Source organism: Takifugu rubripes, chromosome 14 (assembly GCF_901000725.2).
Source record: "Takifugu rubripes chromosome 14, fTakRub1.2, whole genome shotgun sequence".
Lineage (NCBI taxonomy): Eukaryota > Metazoa > Chordata > Actinopteri > Tetraodontiformes > Tetraodontidae > Takifugu > Takifugu rubripes.
This window is the reverse complement of record NC_042298.1, coordinates 2,185,715-2,203,290: the sequence shown is the minus strand read 5'-3', so window position 1 is coordinate 2,203,290 and position 17,576 is coordinate 2,185,715. Positions and strand designations below refer to the sequence as shown.

At 46.4% G+C, this 17,576-nt stretch overlaps 3 protein-coding genes and 1 non-coding gene across 6 annotated transcripts; 3 read left to right on the top strand and 1 right to left on the bottom strand.

The window, feature by feature from the left end:
- The first annotated feature begins 648 nt into the window (after nucleotides 1–648).
- On the top strand, nucleotides 649–5,763 carry pabir2 (PABIR family member 2). Of its 2 annotated transcripts, XM_029847120.1 has the most exons (11): nucleotides 649–778; nucleotides 1,544–1,640; nucleotides 1,722–1,800; nucleotides 1,861–1,914; nucleotides 2,441–2,484; nucleotides 2,574–2,628; nucleotides 3,021–3,121; nucleotides 3,485–3,572; nucleotides 3,741–3,805; nucleotides 4,144–4,240; nucleotides 4,314–5,763. In XM_029847120.1, the coding sequence occupies exons 2-11, from the start codon at nucleotides 1,549–1,551 to the stop codon at nucleotides 4,527–4,529; spliced, it is 891 nt and encodes a 296-aa protein (XP_029702980.1). In that variant the 5' UTR covers nucleotides 649–778; nucleotides 1,544–1,548; the 3' UTR covers nucleotides 4,530–5,763. The 2 variants fall into 2 exon arrangements, with proteins under 2 accessions (XP_029702980.1, XP_003970155.2); XM_003970106.3 differs by having other exon boundaries at nucleotides 649–1,640; nucleotides 3,021–3,122; nucleotides 3,487–3,572.
- LOC115252495 (small nucleolar RNA U109) lies at nucleotides 2,676–2,825 on the top strand. The gene has a single exon (XR_003890903.1). It is a non-coding gene; the product is annotated as a small nucleolar RNA U109 (small nucleolar RNA).
- Nucleotides 5,764–6,139: 376 nt separating the features above from the next.
- mospd1 (motile sperm domain containing 1) lies at nucleotides 6,140–8,472 on the bottom strand. Its single transcript, XM_003970087.3, has 6 exons — nucleotides 8,315–8,472; nucleotides 7,496–7,781; nucleotides 7,294–7,369; nucleotides 6,936–7,168; nucleotides 6,347–6,508; nucleotides 6,140–6,253 (listed from the first exon to the last, which is right to left on the bottom strand). The coding sequence occupies exons 2-6, from the start codon at nucleotides 7,650–7,652 to the stop codon at nucleotides 6,222–6,224; spliced, it is 660 nt and encodes a 219-aa protein (XP_003970136.2). The 5' UTR covers nucleotides 7,653–7,781; nucleotides 8,315–8,472; the 3' UTR covers nucleotides 6,140–6,221.
- A 771-nt stretch (nucleotides 8,473–9,243) lies between these two features.
- Nucleotides 9,244–16,742, top strand: ints6l (integrator complex subunit 6 like). 2 transcript variants are annotated; one of them, XR_003890875.1, is made up of 19 exons: nucleotides 9,411–9,521; nucleotides 9,625–9,702; nucleotides 11,027–11,176; nucleotides 11,770–11,859; nucleotides 12,008–12,191; nucleotides 12,342–12,470; nucleotides 12,615–12,778; nucleotides 12,869–13,021; nucleotides 13,182–13,314; nucleotides 13,543–13,637; nucleotides 13,738–13,848; nucleotides 14,013–14,222; nucleotides 14,322–14,448; nucleotides 14,529–14,671; nucleotides 14,753–14,984; nucleotides 15,058–15,438; nucleotides 15,519–15,612; nucleotides 15,766–15,966; nucleotides 16,059–16,742. XR_003890875.1 is itself a non-coding variant. In XM_011610389.2 (18 exons), exons 1-18 carry the CDS (start codon nucleotides 9,411–9,413, stop codon nucleotides 15,869–15,871), a joined length of 2,691 nt encoding a protein of 896 aa, XP_011608691.2. In that variant the 5' UTR covers nucleotides 9,244–9,410; the 3' UTR covers nucleotides 15,872–16,742. The 2 variants fall into 2 exon arrangements, 1 of the variants encoding a protein (XP_011608691.2); XM_011610389.2 differs by having other exon boundaries at nucleotides 9,244–9,521; nucleotides 15,766–16,742.
- The last annotated feature ends 834 nt before the right edge of the window (nucleotides 16,743–17,576 follow it).

Below are 17,576 nucleotides of genomic sequence, written 5' to 3'. Positions count from 1 at the left end.
AACTAGGTGAACGACCCTGCTAACGACTCTCAGGTGACCACCCAGATCATTAGCATGCAAATGGTCCACAGGGGCTATATTTTCAAGCTCTCTCCCCAGCGATTTCAGAACTGAAGAAGCCTTCTGGATAGAAGGCGAAACGTCTTCAAGAGAAGAAACCCAGTCCAGTTGACAGAGAAAACTACCTTGGATACAATGACCTGGATGACTGAGAATTTACACAGACATACTGCGCATCGTTAAAGAACGGAACGTGGATAAAAACGTTGGATGTAACTATTCTTTTGATTATTCTAACATGGAAAACACCTCCAACCTCTTTTTTTGGACTTTGATGTCAGTATCTACTAAAGGCAAAGCGACCTGCAGACATTTCGGGCTCCAGGCGGCTGCTGCGAGGCCTCCTCCCGAGGCCAGAGACGATCGGCGGGTGAGCGTCGCTTCCCAAATGTGTCCCTTTGAAACGTGCTTCGATGTGACCGTCCAGCCATAAACGGGTGCCCCGTCCCTCCAGTCTGGCTCTCCAGGAAGCCAGACGCTCCAGATATTCCAGATGCTCCAGATGTCGGCGCGCCGGCAAACGAGCCTCCTCATTGGACAGCTGCGGTCACATGAGGGGGCGTGTCCTGCGCTGGTGACGCAGCCTCCTGCTGCTGCTGCTGTTGTATGAAGGCTGAGGCTCTGGATCTGCTTCTGGTCGCGGTCTGTAGCGGAGAAGCCACTTTTAAAGGCGGGCTTTGCACAACAGATGGAGTGTAGTTTTCTCCAGTGAGCCATAGTGAGCCTGTTTGTTTTTTCTTGTAGATAGATGACGCAAAATACGCCCGGCCTGTCTTGATGGCCACAGCATTGTGGCTCTGGCGTGGCTGCTAACATAGCTAGGGAGTTAGCATATAAGGCTAAGTACCAGTGCTGGATCGACTATTTAGCAATAAGTATCTCATGTGTGGTGCACATTAGCGAGCTTGGTGGCCTTTGCTTTAATATACACTGAGGTGTGAGGTAAAACACAAACACTGTTCTTTCCGAACACTCAACCCTGCACTTGAGAGGCTGCTGGCTTTGATTGACGCTAGCTAGTTTACCGCGCTACTATGAAACTAGTTCTGTAAGTTGCCGTTTCAGGCGTCACCACGGCTGCCGAAGAGCAGCAACCTAACGGGCTGCTAGCTAACAGTCAGTGGACGTTGGGCGGTATGTAGCCATGACATGCTAACCATCCACCGGTGGTGTTGCCCTCTGCTCATAACGTTGTTTGTAGCGTTAGCACAAGCCAAGCCTGTCCCCGTCGGTAGTAATAGTGGGTTTTGGTGCAGTTTTTATAGGTTCATCAAAGGTTATCGGTTGGAACTCCAGGGTTGACTACATCGCGTTAGCTAACGTCGCTTTCGTTAGCTCCTATGGCGGTTCCCCCCCACCGGAACACAAGTTAGCAAAGTCGTGAAAGGAACGATGTAACATCACTGCATTAGCGCCAAGTTTCTGCTCCATTAATTAGTCCCGCTAGCTAATATGATGAACAATCCTGGGGTCTTGCAACCAGAAAAGATGGACCTGGATCTGGAAATCCCGTCTTCACTGGTTCAGACGGATGGACACTTGAGAAGATCCAACAGTGCACCGATGATAAATGGCCTCAGGTTGAATAACCAAGCGATTTCTTCAACCTTTTAGCAACCATATTGTCGCTATGGGCCTGACTTCTGGATGTATCATTTCAGTGACAACTCCCTGGTCTTCCAGAGAGAAGTTCTACGCAGCCGGAGAAACAGCACAACAGTCGTGAACCGACCCAACATGGTAATATATTTTGTTAAAATGGCTATCGGACGCTCTGCTCACACAGATTTTTCTCCACAGGTCCCTTCGTCACCGGTTCGCGTCCCCAGCACCAGGCTTCATCAGATCAAACAAGTAAGAAATGGAAAATGGGGTTATGGACCCAGCAGAACCCCTAAAATCCTTTGGAAGTTATGTTGTCTAATTTGAGATGCACGCAGGTTCACAGAAAATGATCTACATCTGTTTTATGCAACAAACGTGCATCTTATAATCTGTACAGGCTTTATAGAGAGAAGGCAGAGGCATTTTATAGCTTGTATGGCGTTCATCAGCATCACGACCCAATTTAAGTGATGCTTCTGGTTTTTTTAGCACCATGAACCAGGAAAATAATGTCAAAAGGTGTCAGAACCTATTGGACTTGCAGGTTTCCATTCAGAGAGCGACAGAATTATGGCGCGTGTGTGAAAAGAACTCAAGATGGCGTCAGAAGATATAACTGACCTAATGACTTTATTTAATCACACGCTAATAAAGCTGCTGAATTCAAATAAAGTCACCACGTTTGATTTCATGAAATGTCATTAAGTCTAATGTGGCTGTGAGCCAGGCTGCACTTATATGCAACGATGACACGGTAAAAAAACTGCTCTTGCAGGAAGAAGGGGTCGACGTGATGAACAGAGAGACCGCTCATGAGCGGTGAGTTGTGTAGTTGTGAATTCCTGCCCCCCCCCCCTTTGATAAAGCGTCTATGAGCATTCCAATGAAGGCTTGTTGTGTCCATGCAGGGGAGTGCAGGCCGCCATGCAGATGAGCCACTCTTGGGAGGAGAGTCTCAGCCTGGTAAATATCGCTCTTGTTTATTGTTTGGACCCTTGCTGCCCCGTCCAGCGCATGTCTGTGACCCGCCGGTCATCACCGACCTCTCGGCCGTTGTGGAGAGGTTGAAGACAAACATGCCAGATTAAGACGTGTGGAGTTAACAGGGCCACCAGCCTTTCAAGGACAGGCTGAGTCGGTAGTATAAAACTCCAACACTCCCCTTTTCCTGACTTGTGCTGTGCTACGTCCAGTTTCCGACTATATTTGGACCGCTTTGCTTCTCTACCTTCATCATCATCATCACTTTATTCTTTCTTTACTCCCTGGGGAGCAGCAGGGGTCGCCTGTCCACATACTTGGAGCTTATTTCCAAATCCAGTGACCTTTACAGAATGATTCAAAACTGTTCTCAGAGCGACAACGACCTGGAGAAGTCGGCATCTTCCTCTCCGAAGCGCATCGACTTTGTCCCGGTGTCTCCCGCCCCGTCGCCGACCAGAGGGATCGGAAAAAAGGTGCACAAAGTCTTTGATCTGCACACACCATGGATGTTTTTATCTGCTGATTGTGATCGTTGTAATGAGGCAACTATCACGAATAAAAGCTCCAGACGTGCTTTGTGTAATTTAATGGTCCCGTTTCAGAATTCAAACGTCCCGTCGGGATCATAGTTGGCGTTTGTTCTTAGCGCAGCGCCCCTCCCGGAGGTGGCGGCGCCCGATCCAGCAGTCATGTTGCAGCACGCGGACCTGGGCGCTTAGCTCTGCCCGGGTGCTCGCTGGCGTCCTCTGACCAATGAGCGCTGTACTCTGGTTGGAGGCGAATGCTAACCTGTTTCAACTCTCCCTCTTGTGTGCGTGTGTCCTGTGGCGCGAGCAGCAGTGCTTCTCTCCGTCGCTCCAGATCCTCGTCAGCAGCAACGGCCTCACCCCCAGCCCCATACCCAGCCCCACCCGGCGCTTCAGGTGAGCACGGGCTTTGTGTCCAAACATGTTGCTACCTCCCGTATCCTGGCTCCAGTTAAACGTTCCTGGGCTAGATTAGCGCTCAGGATTACGCCCCGTTGGCCTGGATCCACTGGTTTGTCGTGCTGATTTGGAGAGTTTGACATTGTGTGTTTTCTGTGCTCTTAGCCGGAGGAGTCAGAGCCCCATCAACTGCATCAGAGCCAGCATCCTGGGGCCCATAAAGCGCAAAGGTAACTCTCCCAGCATGGGCAACAGCTACGCTAACGTCAGAATCTCAGGGTACCACTGTGGTACCTGTAGACGGGAGGCTGCTATTGGGTTCCTCCTGGTTGAAAATAGGAGACTGTGTTTGGTATATGTGGATTTGGGAGCGTAAACATGTTTTTATGAGGCGTAACGTGTGTTACTGGTTCCCAGTAGAGGCCAGAGTCCAGATATTTACCCAAAAGAGAGCAGTTGGTTACTGGTTACATCACAATGACGGCCTGAGTAAAACCAGGCGACGCCATTAGTCATCCGTGTTGACCCTAAACAGTGCGAGACGGCTACGTGTCCCTTGTCTTTGTAGGAGAGATGGAGACGGAGAGTCAGCCCAAGAGGCTCTTCCAGGGCACCACCAGCATGCTGTCGTCGGACGCCTCCAACCTGTCGGAGCTCAGCTCCTGGTACGCTGCTCACATCCCACGCTCATGTCGTTCACCTCTGTTGACGGTCTGACACGGCTTCCGTTCTCCTCAGCCATTCTCCCGATCTGTTGGACGGAAGCCTCAGCAGCGTCGGCTCCTCCACCGACTCCCCAGGGAAGATGGAAGGCGTGTCGCCCTCCTCGTCCAGCAACTCCCCTTTCGCTTGTCTGCAGGATTTGTCGCCAAAGTGAGGACGGAACCACAGGAGCCTCTCTCCGGGGAAGCTCTTTGGTTCTCCAGCGGCTGCCCTCTGTGGCCTCGTCTCTGAGTGGGGGGGGGGGTCCAACAGCTGCATACTGAGAGATCCAGATGTTGGCAGCCCAGCAAAGGCAGGGTGGGCTGAGGACACCGAACACAGCTGCTGTTGGAGGATCTTAGAGGCGATCTTGGCTTTATTGTCGCGTTCCTCCACGGCTGCACGTCATTCCATCAGTGGAGAGCGATGCTGGGCCCCAGCCTGCCAGGAAACTATGGGATGTTGAAGGTATCCTGGTCTCTGCTGGGACGCTTCTGTCCAGAATTGTGTGTACAGACTTTTCTTTTCTGCAGATTTAAATTATTGTCCCTCTTTTGTAAGTATGTACATATGTCGTCCATAGATCTGAGCCTGTGGTGGAGCAAATCCTAACTGAGCTTTTATGGGTGAATGAGCCCCAGCTCCTGGGGTAAATCTACAGATATTTGCCCTCTGCAGAGCTTCTAAGTTTCAGATCATTATATTTCAAGGCCGTGTTATATTTTCATCAGAGCCGATATATTATTATAAGAAAGGCCATTACGAATCTTTGGAAGCAGTGTGCATCTAAATAACTTTATTTTTATTGATGTACTTCCCAAAAATCGGCATTTGGACTGAAAACGGATGAGTTTTGAGTATTCCTTCCATCGGTTCTCTGAACACTAAAGCTTCTCGTCTGTCCTGTGTTCTTGTCAGGATATCTTTGTAAATATGCAAAGCGCTGCAGCAACGGGCAGAAAAATGTTATTTATGAAGTCTGAAAGGTTCCTCTGAACTTGAGTGGCGGGTTTCCATCCCCAGTAAAGAGTAAAGGCTGGAGCAGGGGGCACAGAGCGGCGCCACCATGCCAGCGGAGCGGCGCCTCGCCTCTTGGGTGGCACGCACCGAGTCTTTTGCACAGGAAGTAGAAGTCGTCACGCGATGTTAAAATGCAGTATGTAAAGGTCCAACCTGTACTGCTCTGAGTCTGGAGATGCTTTCAACGGTCCGCAGCGTCGGATATCCGTCCGGTTTGGAAGTGTGCTAGCAGTCCTTTTATTGAATGTCCTTTACAGCGATTCAGCCTTGACCAGCTGTAAACAAGATCCTCCTGCTGCTGCTCAGCCCTCATTAGCAAAGGTTCATCTGTAAACTGACGTGTGTGTGTGTGTGTGTGAGTGTGTGTGTGATGGAAGGCTGTGATCTGCTGAGCTGGCTAACACTGCCTGGCTTGTCTGATTGTAATATCAGTGGATATCAGGACTAAATAAATTATTTCTTTACAGGTCTGTGTGGCTTTTATATCTCTGATCTCATACCAGACACCTGTTATACGGTTTATTAAATATTTCATAGAAGCATTAATATTGTACAGCAAATAAATCGCAGCCTTAAAAAGATCTTTCCTTTGGTGACATGTACAATTGTGAGAGCAAAGTCATGCAAATAACCACACCTGTACTTCGGTTAACACTCAAAACACACTGTAGCAGAGCAAACCTACTGCTTTTATACACCGGTAGGATGAAGGTCCTTCGGGAGTTTACTATAATCTGCTGATAATGATACAAACCCAGGCCTTGCAAGAGTCTATGAATGGCTGTTTTCTTCCGGACGACTTCATGGCCTCCACTGGGGCATCGACATAAATGCAGGGAGCCTTTTTTTTTTTTTTTTTAAAGAAAAGTATATTTTGAGCCTCTGTTGTAGACTCACACCCTCTGTCGGTATTATGGCCTCCTCTCACGTGCGTAAGATGACCATTGTAAGAAGACCTGAAGTAGAACAGAAGTTTGTGTGGGGGGGGGGTTAGAACGTGGACAGAAGGATTTCCAAAAACAGTTTGGTCTGAATCGATTCTAGCTCACCGAGAACGTAAGCAGCTACAAGTTTCTTGTTAACACTTAAATGGAGGTAGACAGGCACCGTGGATTCGTGCTCCCCCAGCGTTGGAAGCATCAGGGCGGCCATACACACCAGCCCCAGCAGCACCGTCAGCAGACTGGGCCCTCCAGCAGCCGGACGGCTCTCTGTCAGACACACATTACAGGGTTGAGGACATTCCAATGTCAGAACAATGCACAAGGATATATGGTGCCATACGTTAACGGAGAGGACTCCGTTACCCATGGTGCATCTGTCGGGGACCATTGTGTAGGCTTTGGATTTTTAGTGAATACAATATGGAATAAAAGATACTTTGAGTCTAAAGGGATCAACCTGTCCTGTGGCCTCTGACAGTAGCGTGTCCTTAACTGCAGCATGAAGCCGTGACCAGCTTTCAAATGTGATGCAACACTGCACCCAAGAGGTCAGAGAGTGAAGGGTGGCCATTAGCAGGCGTTTGCCTGAGTCACCTGCTGGGACTAGTTATCTACAACTTCATAACAACAGAACAGAACTCCATCATGTTGACGCCATAGCAACCGTTTGTCGGTAACGTCGCTGTCATGCTACCTGTCTGAAACGCAGTCTGTTCGAAGAATTCACTGTCTGTATTCTGCTCTTTCATTCTGCGCTCATCATCTTGAGCGCGGGGGCTGGCTGGATCCTGCGACGCTGATGGACGGAGGGTGGCCGTCACCTCTTTACGACCAAGAGCTTTCCGCTGGCTCTGCTCCGACACTTGCAGCCGGAACTTGTCGTACACTCCATAATGGCACGCCCGCACATCCCTGTGTCTGATGACTCTGTTGAAAAGGCAACCCTCTCAAAACTTGCAGTCCAAACAAACAGTTCCTTTTTAGCAAAGCCAGCAACAAACAAGACAAATACATTTTTGAGACAAGCGAATTGATGCAGGGAAAATACCCACATGTCAACACAACACTGTGGCTTGACGGCTCCAGTGGCATCCACCACTGTATACTTGTTTGGAGATGTGCACAGCACTGGAACATAAATAGAACAAACAATAATAACAGCTTGTGGGATTATGCTGTGTATAGAACGCATGGAGCTATTTCCCCGTACTGTTTCATCATGCGCAAACACAGTACTGTGCCCGGCCAACTGACCTTTAAACTTGAGCGCGAACTCATATGGGTTGTAGAGGGTGAGCACCTGCTTGTGAGATGTCTGATCATCTCCGTAGAAGACGAGCTCAGTGGGGAACACGAACACAGGAAGGCTTCCTTCCACCAGCTCGGGCTGTCGATGCTGCTGCTGCTGCATTGGCTCCAGCTGAGCTCTTCCTCCGTCCACAGTCTGCCTCAGACCCCCACCCCTTTATCAACAAACCATTCAGCTGCTTTGGTGCAAATAATGCTTCAGCACTCATCACCTCAAGGCCATGACATGTTGCTGAGGAAATGAAGGAGATGAGTCATTACACGTGTTTACACAAAACGCAATATTCTTCTACCTCCATTCATGTCACAAAGATTTCAGCCCATCTCTGTATAGTATGTATCTATGGGTGTATTGGTGTTGTGTTATAGTACATTATTCAGTGTATAGTTAATAAAAATGGGGGAAATAACATCTCTACTTGGTGTAATCTAATAACCTGACTTTCTATTTGTACCATCTGGTCCAGTGGTCACGTGCTGCTTGTTATGGTACAACTCGTGGCGTTACGACACTTTTGTTCTCGTACACATAAAAGAGAAAACCTAAGCCAAAAAGGCGTTATGCGCCAGTGTTTGTAGGTTTAACAACGGGGGTGATGCATCGCTTTGGGATGGCAACATGAATGTAAACGTTGTTGGAGGGGTTTGGACAGAAAGCTAACCCTCGCTATCGGGTAGCATAAAGACAACAACATTGTCAAACGCAGTTTCCTTCTATAAACGCAGTCAGGTTTTATAAGAGGGACGACAAGAGACCACTTCTACCTTATTGTCAGCTGTCTGCGCTTTGGGATGTTAACGTTACGCTCCCGTCGGTGTCCACTCTGTTGTTTCTCTCCAGGCTTTTTTGCCCCTTTGTCAATAATGTACTGCAAAACTCGCGTTGCATGCCGGGAGGGCCGAGCGCGAGCCTGCGTCAAAAACGTCAACAACACGGACGTTGGTGTGTTCTTAAACACTCCTTTTCTCTGGGAAATAGTGTTCAAACTTTCATCATACTTGGGTAGAAAGTCAAACGTTAACAAGGGTTAGTTATATTAACCATTGATACGATTCATATTGATATCTTTAGACACAAATATTTGCTACAATTCTACCCTATGCTGGTGAATTCGTTGCCATTTAAAAAGGCTAACTTAGCAATATTATAACATTAAAATTGCTTTTTTTCCCCCTCTTATTGCGTTTCGGTTTTATAGCATTAGTGTATTTTTTTCTCTCAAATATGCCTTGATACACAAAATAAATGTCACTTGCTATGCCTCGCGAAAACCAAGAGTAACCTGCTCTAAACTATTAAGGGAGTTTGTGATTTAGACTATATATTCAAGATTGTGAAGGACCACTGAGGCTCGAGCAGAGGACGACAATGAACAACTTCACTTATTTTTTTCTCCTCACAGTATTGATACATTGTACTCGATTAGTTACTTTAAAGTGTAGTTTTTGCAGCAATCGATGATTTTGTTTCAAATTTCTAAACAAATAAAGGGTTATTTGGCTGTAAAGACCGAGTCCATAAAGCATTGTGCCGTGTAATTTACCAAAAGTCTGAGTTTGATTCGGACGCTTCATAGCGAAATATGTACATGGAGTTTTTACACAGCATTACGTAGCTGGTGTGGGGGGCGTGGCCAAAGGCCAATGGACTGAGCCAATCAGGAAGCAGCCTCGATTTCGGGGCGTTCCGATATGGCGAGAACAGAAGTTGAACAGCACGAGAGAGGGAGGGAGTGAATCCGGCCCTCTTCTGATGGGGGGGTCATTATAACAAACATACACATGTGTGAAGCTGTATGATAGGACATATGTAGATAACACTTATTTTACAACACGCACAACCGCGTCTTCTACATTTAAAATGCCTATTTTACTTTTCCTGTTAGACACGTCCGCCTCTATGAATCAGCGCACTTATTTGGGTACGACGTATCTGGATGTGGCTAAAGGCGCGGTTGAGGTCTTTATGAAGGTAAAGAATGAGATCACCCCGATGTTTACCAGACGAGCGCGGGGTTCTTTTGCAACATTGGTCGAAATTGATATATGTTGTTTTGGTTTTCTTTTTTTGACAGCTGCGTGCTCGAGATCCGGCTAGTAGAGGCGACAGGTACATGCTAGTTACATTCGATGATCCGCCATACGGAGTGAAGGTAATTAGAAACTGACGGCTTTATTTCAATCATTTTTCTGCCATGGAAGATTTTTATTTTCCTTCTTGTTTGTAGTCACTTTTCCGCAGTCTCCCGTTTGAGGAAAAAAAACATGCACCCGCAGCAATGCCCCGACACATCCCGCAGACATTTTGGTTTTGTGTGAGAAAAGTCTCGAGCGTTGAGATGGAGGCGGAGAGATTTATTATCGCGTGACATCGCGCTTCTTTTAAAAAAAATCCAACGTACCTATTGGTGAAATGCCCCTTCAATCATTGATAACCCCGCCCCCTGCGCCATTTTTGTATTTCTATTGGTCAATCCTGAGGGAACGTCGATAAATCCGCCTAATTAAGAGATTTTATTTTTTTCTCTTGTCCAGTTTTCGGTTTCACAAAAAATACAATTAATGTAATATGATCAGCAATATGCATCAAAACAACGCCGTGTATATTCAAAGCCAAGCACGTAACATGATGTAAATCATTTTCAATTCTTTAACGGTTTTGGTTACTGCAGAAACCTTTCTACAGTGCATTACTAAACAACCAGGTAATCTCCCAGCATATAGGCGGTAGGAATACAAAGTTACGTGACATAGGTTGCTTTATGATCAAAGCCCCTTGGTCTTGATCTTTGGAAGATGAAGGGTCAAAGTCCATCTGGAAGCTTGCCTAAATTGAATCCTCTGTTCTTTGGCCCATGATTCATGAAAATCCATTCATAACATTTACTTATTTTGCAATCAGCAGCTTTCACATAACCTTGGCACAACATATTGTTTTTATATATGTGTAGGACTGAGGCAATCGCATTGTTTTAACAGTAAGAATTAAAAAGAACAAATGCAGCTGTCAGTTAAGTAGTGGTTTATGTATATTCTTTTTCAACCTTTTTATATCACCTTTTTCTCAAGTCTGCCAGTCTCTCCATGTCCTTGCACTTTCATTTGCAGAGCGGAGATTAAGAAATTACTGCTGGGAAAAAAACAGAAATTTAATCAAGACAATATAACTTGTCAAATATTGAGTACTGAGTATACACAAGGTTCTATGATTGGGTTTTTATGGGTTCCTAACATCACAACCATCACATATCAACTCAGTGGTACTGAGAAGTAAAGCACATTAAGGTTATTTTCTACCAGTTCATTACACTGCTTGGTTTTGCAACAATATGTAGAATCATCAATCAATTTAAATGGTGCCAGTTTCAAATTAAGCTCAGCTTTTCTCTCATTGCATATTTTCATAGGTATCTGAGGGAACAGACCTATTTTGGTCTTGCTCTGCTCCTGTTTTATAGCTCTGCATGTGTATTTCAGGCAGGCTGGAAGGAGAACCACGCCACTTTTATGTGTGAGCTGAAGAACCTGCAGGCATCTGGTCTGACAACATTAGGTCACGCTCTCCGCACAGCATTTGACCTGCTTAACCTTAATCGTCTTGTCTCTGGCATCGACAATTACGGGCAGGTTTGTGACTCTAACACCATGTCATGCATGTCTTTGACAACAGTCTGGTGTAACATTATGACCAGACTGGGTTCTCATTCAGTTATTTTAAAGAATTTTCTGTTTTAGTAAGAGGTGAAATCAGTAATATGTTGTTGATCTTGTAAATGTTCACAATGTTAGTGTAGTTGGAATCAGTTGATTCGAATAAATAAAAAAATTAAGGTTAGAATTGTGATGTGAATCTGGCAAACCAGAAAAACATTATATTTTTTAAAATAAATTTTGCTAACATGAAGGGGAATGTGATCTATCTCCAAAACAGTTGAATGGGCTAACAGAGAGGCGACCATATTCAATACATTAGCAAATACAAAGGTGCCTCCAGTCCCAACACAACCACCTGTTCATCAATAAGCTAACAATACAAAACAATCTAATGGAATTCATACTGTATTTCCCTCCTGATGGAGTTATATATTTTTATTTTGCCGGACCAGAGACAGGCTGTGATTTAGCAGATTATTTGGACACATAGAGACCAGAAGCATCCAATGATCCAAAACAATTAAACAACATGATGAGACTCTTTTTGCTGAATGGTTCTGTCTCAGGGCCGTAACCCGTTTTACCTCGAGCCAGCTGTGATCATCACCATCACCGATGGGAACAAGCTTACGCACAGCTCAGGGGTGCCAGATGAGGTGAGATAACAAGCAAGAGCGCCATCACTGCAGTGTAGTGGTCATGTGATCAGGCTGGCACCAGTTTCAGGCTTTGTGTTTGTAAGCCTTTTAAAACAACCGCAGCCGTTCTAAAACTACTTTTTCTTTCTTTACGCTGTCTCTCCAGCTGCACTTGCCCCTGCATTCTCCATTAGTTGGCAGTGAGTTAACCAAGGAGCCCTTCCGCTGGGACCAGCGTCTCTTTGCGTTGGTGCTGAGATTGCCAGGAGCCACGAGACCAGACAATGAACAGCTCGGCAGCGTCCCCACAGATGATTCTGCCATCACCCAAATGTGTGAAGTCACAGGAGGTTTGTCATTTTTTTTATTTTTAAATACACAAGGACAGCAGCAAAACCACACTGCACAAACACATATAGTGGCTGGTGCAGAGACCATGGTCAATAAAGAATGAGGTGGTACTGTTACACCACTAAACTGCGCTCACCGGTTTTTCTCAGGCCGATCGTACTGTGTGCGGACTCAGAGGATGCTGAACCAGTGTCTGGAGTCTCTGGTCCAAAAGGTTCAAAGCGGTGTTGTCATTAATTTTGAAAAGACTGGACCAGATCCACCCCTTGTCGGGGAAGGTGAGTTTTAAGTTAAGGTGTCGTGAAAAGGCGAAGCTTTTACCTTCCTGCAAGCTCTCGTCTATACAATTATGGCGATTTTATTCTAAAATGTTAAGGGACTGTACATTGATGACTTTGTAACTTTAATGTTTGTTGTCATAGACAACTCCGTGGAGCTAAATCGCGCCGTGCCGGATTTTAACCTGCAACCTTGGCAGAGCTGCCATAAACTCATCTATGTGCGGCCAAACCCAAAGACGGGGGTTCCCATTGGGCACTGGCCGATCCCTGAGTCCTTCTGGCCAGACCAGAATACTCCGACTCTGGTGAGTCTTTGAAATAACTTTATACTCTAAATGAGCCTCTACACTGTTGGCTGTCTTGTGGTAACATCTGGAAATGTCTCCTACTGCCAGCCCCCTCGTGCTGCACATCCCGTTGTGAGATTCTCTTGTGTGGACTGTGAACCAATGGTGATAGACAAGCTTCCCTTTGACAAGTATGAACTGGAGCCATCTCCACTTACCCAGTTTATTTTGGAAAGGAAGTCTCCACACAGTTGCTGGCAGGTATGATGATCAAGGGGACTGTGAACCTGAAAAAACAATATCTTCCTGCACATGTGATGTTATAACCCTTTGTTGACTGAAGCTGGGGTTTATTAATAAGCCTCATTTCTAGGATTTGCTCCCAGTCATGCTCTGATTTGGTTGTTTATGTGGTTCCCAGGTGTTTGTGAGCAGCAGCATGAAGCAGAATGACCTGGGGCAGCCTTTTGGATACCTGAAGGCCAGCACCACCCTAACATGTGTCAACCTGTTTGTCATGCCATACAATTACCCAGTCCTTCTCCCCCTTCTTGGTAAGACGCGTGGCATTAAATGCCCCCTTTAAAGTGGCTTCAAACTTCTTTGGCCAGTCGTGCGTGTTTATATGAACTCTAAAGCTTTCTTTGATTTCATTCTTTACGTGTTTTGCAACAAATACTGCAGATGTTTTGGTGTCCTGCAGTGTTTCAGTGAGCCAACTGTCGTCTACCATGTGAACGCGTTAGTCAGCAGATGGATGACCTCGTTTGTTCCCTTTTTAGATGATTTGTTTAAAGTGCACAAGCTGAAACCAAATGTAAAGTGGCGGCAGGCTTTTGAGATCTACCTGAAGACGATGCCTCCGTATTATCTTATGGTAAACGAAAGCTCTTACGTGTGTTTCCATCAGTACCTGTCATCTAAACCGACTCACCTTCTCATACGTAATGGCTGCTGCTTCTTGTGTTTTCTGACAGCCCTTAAAAAAGGCGTTGAGGATGATGGGTGCACCCAATCTTATTGCAGAGAATATGGACTGTGGCCTGAGTTACAGTGTGATCTCGTACCTGAAGAAGCTCAGCCAGCAGGTGAGGTCACATTTATTTAGCCATCGCAGTAACTTTATATATGTTTCTACTCTCTCAACAGCAGATGTGACAAGGACACAACTGCCGGGTTACGTCTGAGTGGTTAAAACAGTGGTTGGAGCAGAGAGATTTGCAAATGTGTTTCTCTCACTTTGTTGTTTAAGGCAAAGCTGGAATCAGATCGTCTGATTGTGTCTGTGGGTAAGAAGGCTCCTCAAGAGATCGCCATAAAGGTGAAGAACCAGTCCAGCTCGCCGTCTCTGTCCCACTACTGCGACTTCAAACACTTACTGCAGGGAATCAGTGGCGAGGGGCCGCTGCGCCTGGCGGACCTCAAGGAGTTCTCTGGCTTCCAGATTGCACTGCTCAACAAGGTTCACCAGACAAAATGGCCCACCTTCTCCCTAACTGGGAACCTTAGAATCATTTGCTGAATGATTGTTTTGACTGAGACGATCCTAATGTGTCCACAGGATGTAAAACCTCAAGCTTATCGAAACGCCTTTGACATCCCAAGAAGAAACCTTCTGGATCATCTTACCCGCATGCGCTCCAATTTGCTCCAGAGATTCCAAAAACGGATCCGAGGGCAAGATGAAGGTATACAGATATTACTACCAACCCTTTTTACTATATATCACTGAGATTTGCCTAAAGAGAGTCCGTTTGCTCTTTGCCAGACTCTCTCCACAGCGTCCCAGTGGCTCAGATGGGAAATTATCAGGAGTACCTGAAAATGATGCCGTCTCCTCTGAGAGAACTGGACCCTGACCAACCCAAACGTCTGCACACATTTGGAAACCCTTTCAAGCAGGATAAAAAGGTAGAGGCTCGAGTGGAACCTGCAGATGTTTTTCCCTTATGTTCAGCACTTTAGTTTTATGTTCTCGCACGTAAAACACAGGGGATGATGATTGACGAGGCGGACGAGTTTGTAACAGGACCTCAGAATAAGAAAAGAGGAACCAGCGGTGACCTGAGCTCTGGTGTTGCTGTAAAGAGGAGGAGGAGCATGTCTCCGTTACTGAGGCGGTCACAGACCCCACCAGGGAGCAACAACCACGCAGGGGCAGGAAATAGTCCCGCAGGGGTGCAAGGTCAGCAGAACGCCCTCAAAGCCATCCCACAGCACAGAGGTTAGAAAGCTTGGATATAAAGGATGGTCATTATAGGAGAATATCCCATAACCGGCGTTTGTTTCTCCCATAGAGGGGGATGGTAACGACATGGTGGTGATGGAGAGTAATGGTGGCCTGAGTCTTGAGGCTGAGTCTGGAGACAATTGGCCCGTGAAGACTGACATTGTAAGCAAACATTCATCTTCGCCAAACGCAGAGCAGAAGGCCGGTCTGGGGGCAGCAGAGCCGGAGGGGGGCGTAAACCCGGCCTGGGAGAGACTAGAGGATGTTCACTTGGGCCAGCAGCTGTTGAAAGAGACCCACAACTGTGAGGAGCTGAGCCCAGAGAACCATCTGGAGGGCACTGAGCCTGACCCTGAAACGGCCAACACCATATTCATAGCCCCGCTCGACGGAAGCCAAGCAGAGCTGAGGAGTCGAGTCATCAAAGAAGTCCGTAAACCTGGGAGGAGTAAGTAGGAGCCAGCGTGGGGTACCAACCAAAGCTTGCTCACTAGTGTTCACGAGGCTGTCTCTCCTTTTCTCTCTCAGATTATGAGCCCATAGTGAGACTGCTACAGCAGGTGAAAGGCCCAGTGGATGTCCAGAAGTATGTCATCCAGCACGCTATCAAGGAGGCTGTCAGGTACAAGACACTGGCTCCCTTCAGCCTTTTAAACACCCTGGGAAACGAGTCCATAAAGATATTTAACTTTGACTTTTAACCCCAGCTTCATTGCACACGCTGCCATTTAGGATTGATTTGCAACCCTCCTAATAGTTTTTGCCTCTTTGACAGGTTCAAAAAACATGTTCTGATCGAGCAGCTTCAGACCACCATTGCCGAGCTGGAGAAGAAGGAATCGACAGCCAACCAGCAGCCAACCAGCGATCAGGAGATGTAGTCATGAACCCACGAGGACATTCTTACTGGAAGAAAAGAAGACTCACTCTTTACCGTGCAAAAGCCTCCGAAAGAGCCGATATTCAGAAAAAAGAGGTGAATCATGTGGGCCGTGACCACTGCAGGCTAACAGACACTTCCCCTTTATACTGACAGAGGCCTTTAACGTTCTTCTGTTTTTATGGCAGCGTCTTTCAGCGCACGTGCATGTCTGACACTGGGTGAACAGAGGGACAGAGAGGGTTGATCAGCAGGTCTTTCTTCAGCTGGTCTGAAGCTGGAAGACCATCAGTTATAAAAGGGGGTCTAGACCACAGCCTGCACTCCTCAGCAGATATGTTGTATTTTTATAATGAGGAACGTCTGAACGTCTACATCACATTGATGCCAGCCTTTATAGATCCAGTATTGTCATATCAACGGCATTAGCTCACTCCTGCAACAACGTCCCTCCTCCTTTTAAGGTTATAATGTTAAAACTCTACATTGCCTCATCTCTAATCGCAACAAATGACAGATTATTTTAACAGAGACAGGGTTCTGTTGTGTTGACGCAGCGCAAACGTGCGTCCAGATTCAGAACGTTGTTCATATCAATCGAATGAGCTCCTTCAACGCGCACGGCAGACCTCATTACCTCCACAGTCCTGCAACACGTCCTCCTACAAGCCGTCTGCTCCGACTGTATCAGCACTCCTCTTTTTATCTGTAAGACTTTTTATTGATAGCAAATGCAGATTATTTTTCTAAATTTGTTACTTTCGGTATAAAATATATTGGATACACAAAGACAGTTTTGTATTATGTTGAATATGAATTATGAAGGTTTAATGTTGCTGTTGTCTGTATTAATAAAAAAGAAGCAAAGCACATTTTGACGTTTGTGTTGTGTTTTTTGTCCTGCAAACATCTTAAAGTGTAAAAAGTAAACAGCAGAATTTAACCGTGGTTGTACTAGATCCTTTAAAGTTAGATTATTTTGTTGGTTTGATTGTTTAGTCGGTCCCACTTCTACCACCAAACCAGCTGGGACCCGCTGGGACCTGCTTGTCCATTGCTTCCCACAGATGCTCGTCTGGGCGGCAGGACCCAGGATCTCCAGCAGGACCTTTCCGGAAGCATCCGACTGCCTCCGCTGGTTCACCTGCTTCCCAGAGTGCATAGCTCATAACTGCTGACCATATCACCCAATACCGGCAGATATTGGACCTTCCTTCTGTTCTCTGAGAGGCAGTAGAGGGAGTGCAGAACCTGTCCAACAATCATTAGGTATGCTAGTAACGGGCTGGATTTCTTCTCCACCGAGGCCTTCAGGTAGTTTTTAGCTGTTCAAGCTACAGCGGCTGGTTGATCAGATCAGACCACCCCGACTCGCCTTGGAGCAATTCCAAGAGACCACAGCGGACTGGGAACCAGCCCAGAGGAGCAGGAGCTTTGGAGATGAAGGGAGAACCCATGGTGTTCGCCTCACCTGTCACAGGTCGAAATGTTACGGCTGATTGATGTATTTGTGTGCCATAATTAACAATGCATTAATTATGAGATTCACGCTGCCTTCACTCATTTACAGATCCTTTGGGGGTTTAAAATGGATCCTTTCTAATAGTTTTAACCCTTGACATCATCTCCAGGTGTCTTCCATTGTAGTAATGACAAGCTCAGAATTTCTTTACAATGAATATTGAAATCAGACTGGTGTGCAAGGT

Coding starts and splice junctions, on each gene's coding strand:
- pabir2 (XM_029847120.1), top strand. CDS start 1,549: ATGGACCTGGATCTGGAAATCCCGTCTTCACTGGTTCAGACGGATGGA. Junction 2,485..2,573: donor AGAGAGACCGCTCATGAGCG/GTGAGTTGTGTA, acceptor GTGTCCATGCAG/GGGAGTGCAGGCCGCCATGC. Junction 4,241..4,313: donor CTGTCGGAGCTCAGCTCCTG/GTACGCTGCTCA, acceptor CGTTCTCCTCAG/CCATTCTCCCGATCTGTTGG.
- mospd1 (XM_003970087.3), bottom strand. CDS start 7,652: ATGCAGCAGCAGCAGCATCGACAGCCCGAGCTGGTGGAAGGAAGCCTT. Junction 6,509..6,935: donor ACAGACTGCGTTTCAGACAG/GTAGCATGACAG, acceptor TGTGTCTGACAG/AGAGCCGTCCGGCTGCTGGA. Junction 6,254..6,346: donor TGTAGCTGCTTACGTTCTCG/GTGAGCTAGAAT, acceptor GTTCTACTTCAG/GTCTTCTTACAATGGTCATC.
- ints6l (XM_011610389.2), top strand. CDS start 9,411: ATGCCTATTTTACTTTTCCTGTTAGACACGTCCGCCTCTATGAATCAG. Junction 9,703..11,026: donor ATCCGCCATACGGAGTGAAG/GTAATTAGAAAC, acceptor TGTGTATTTCAG/GCAGGCTGGAAGGAGAACCA. Junction 13,022..13,181: donor CTCCACACAGTTGCTGGCAG/GTATGATGATCA, acceptor TGTGGTTCCCAG/GTGTTTGTGAGCAGCAGCAT.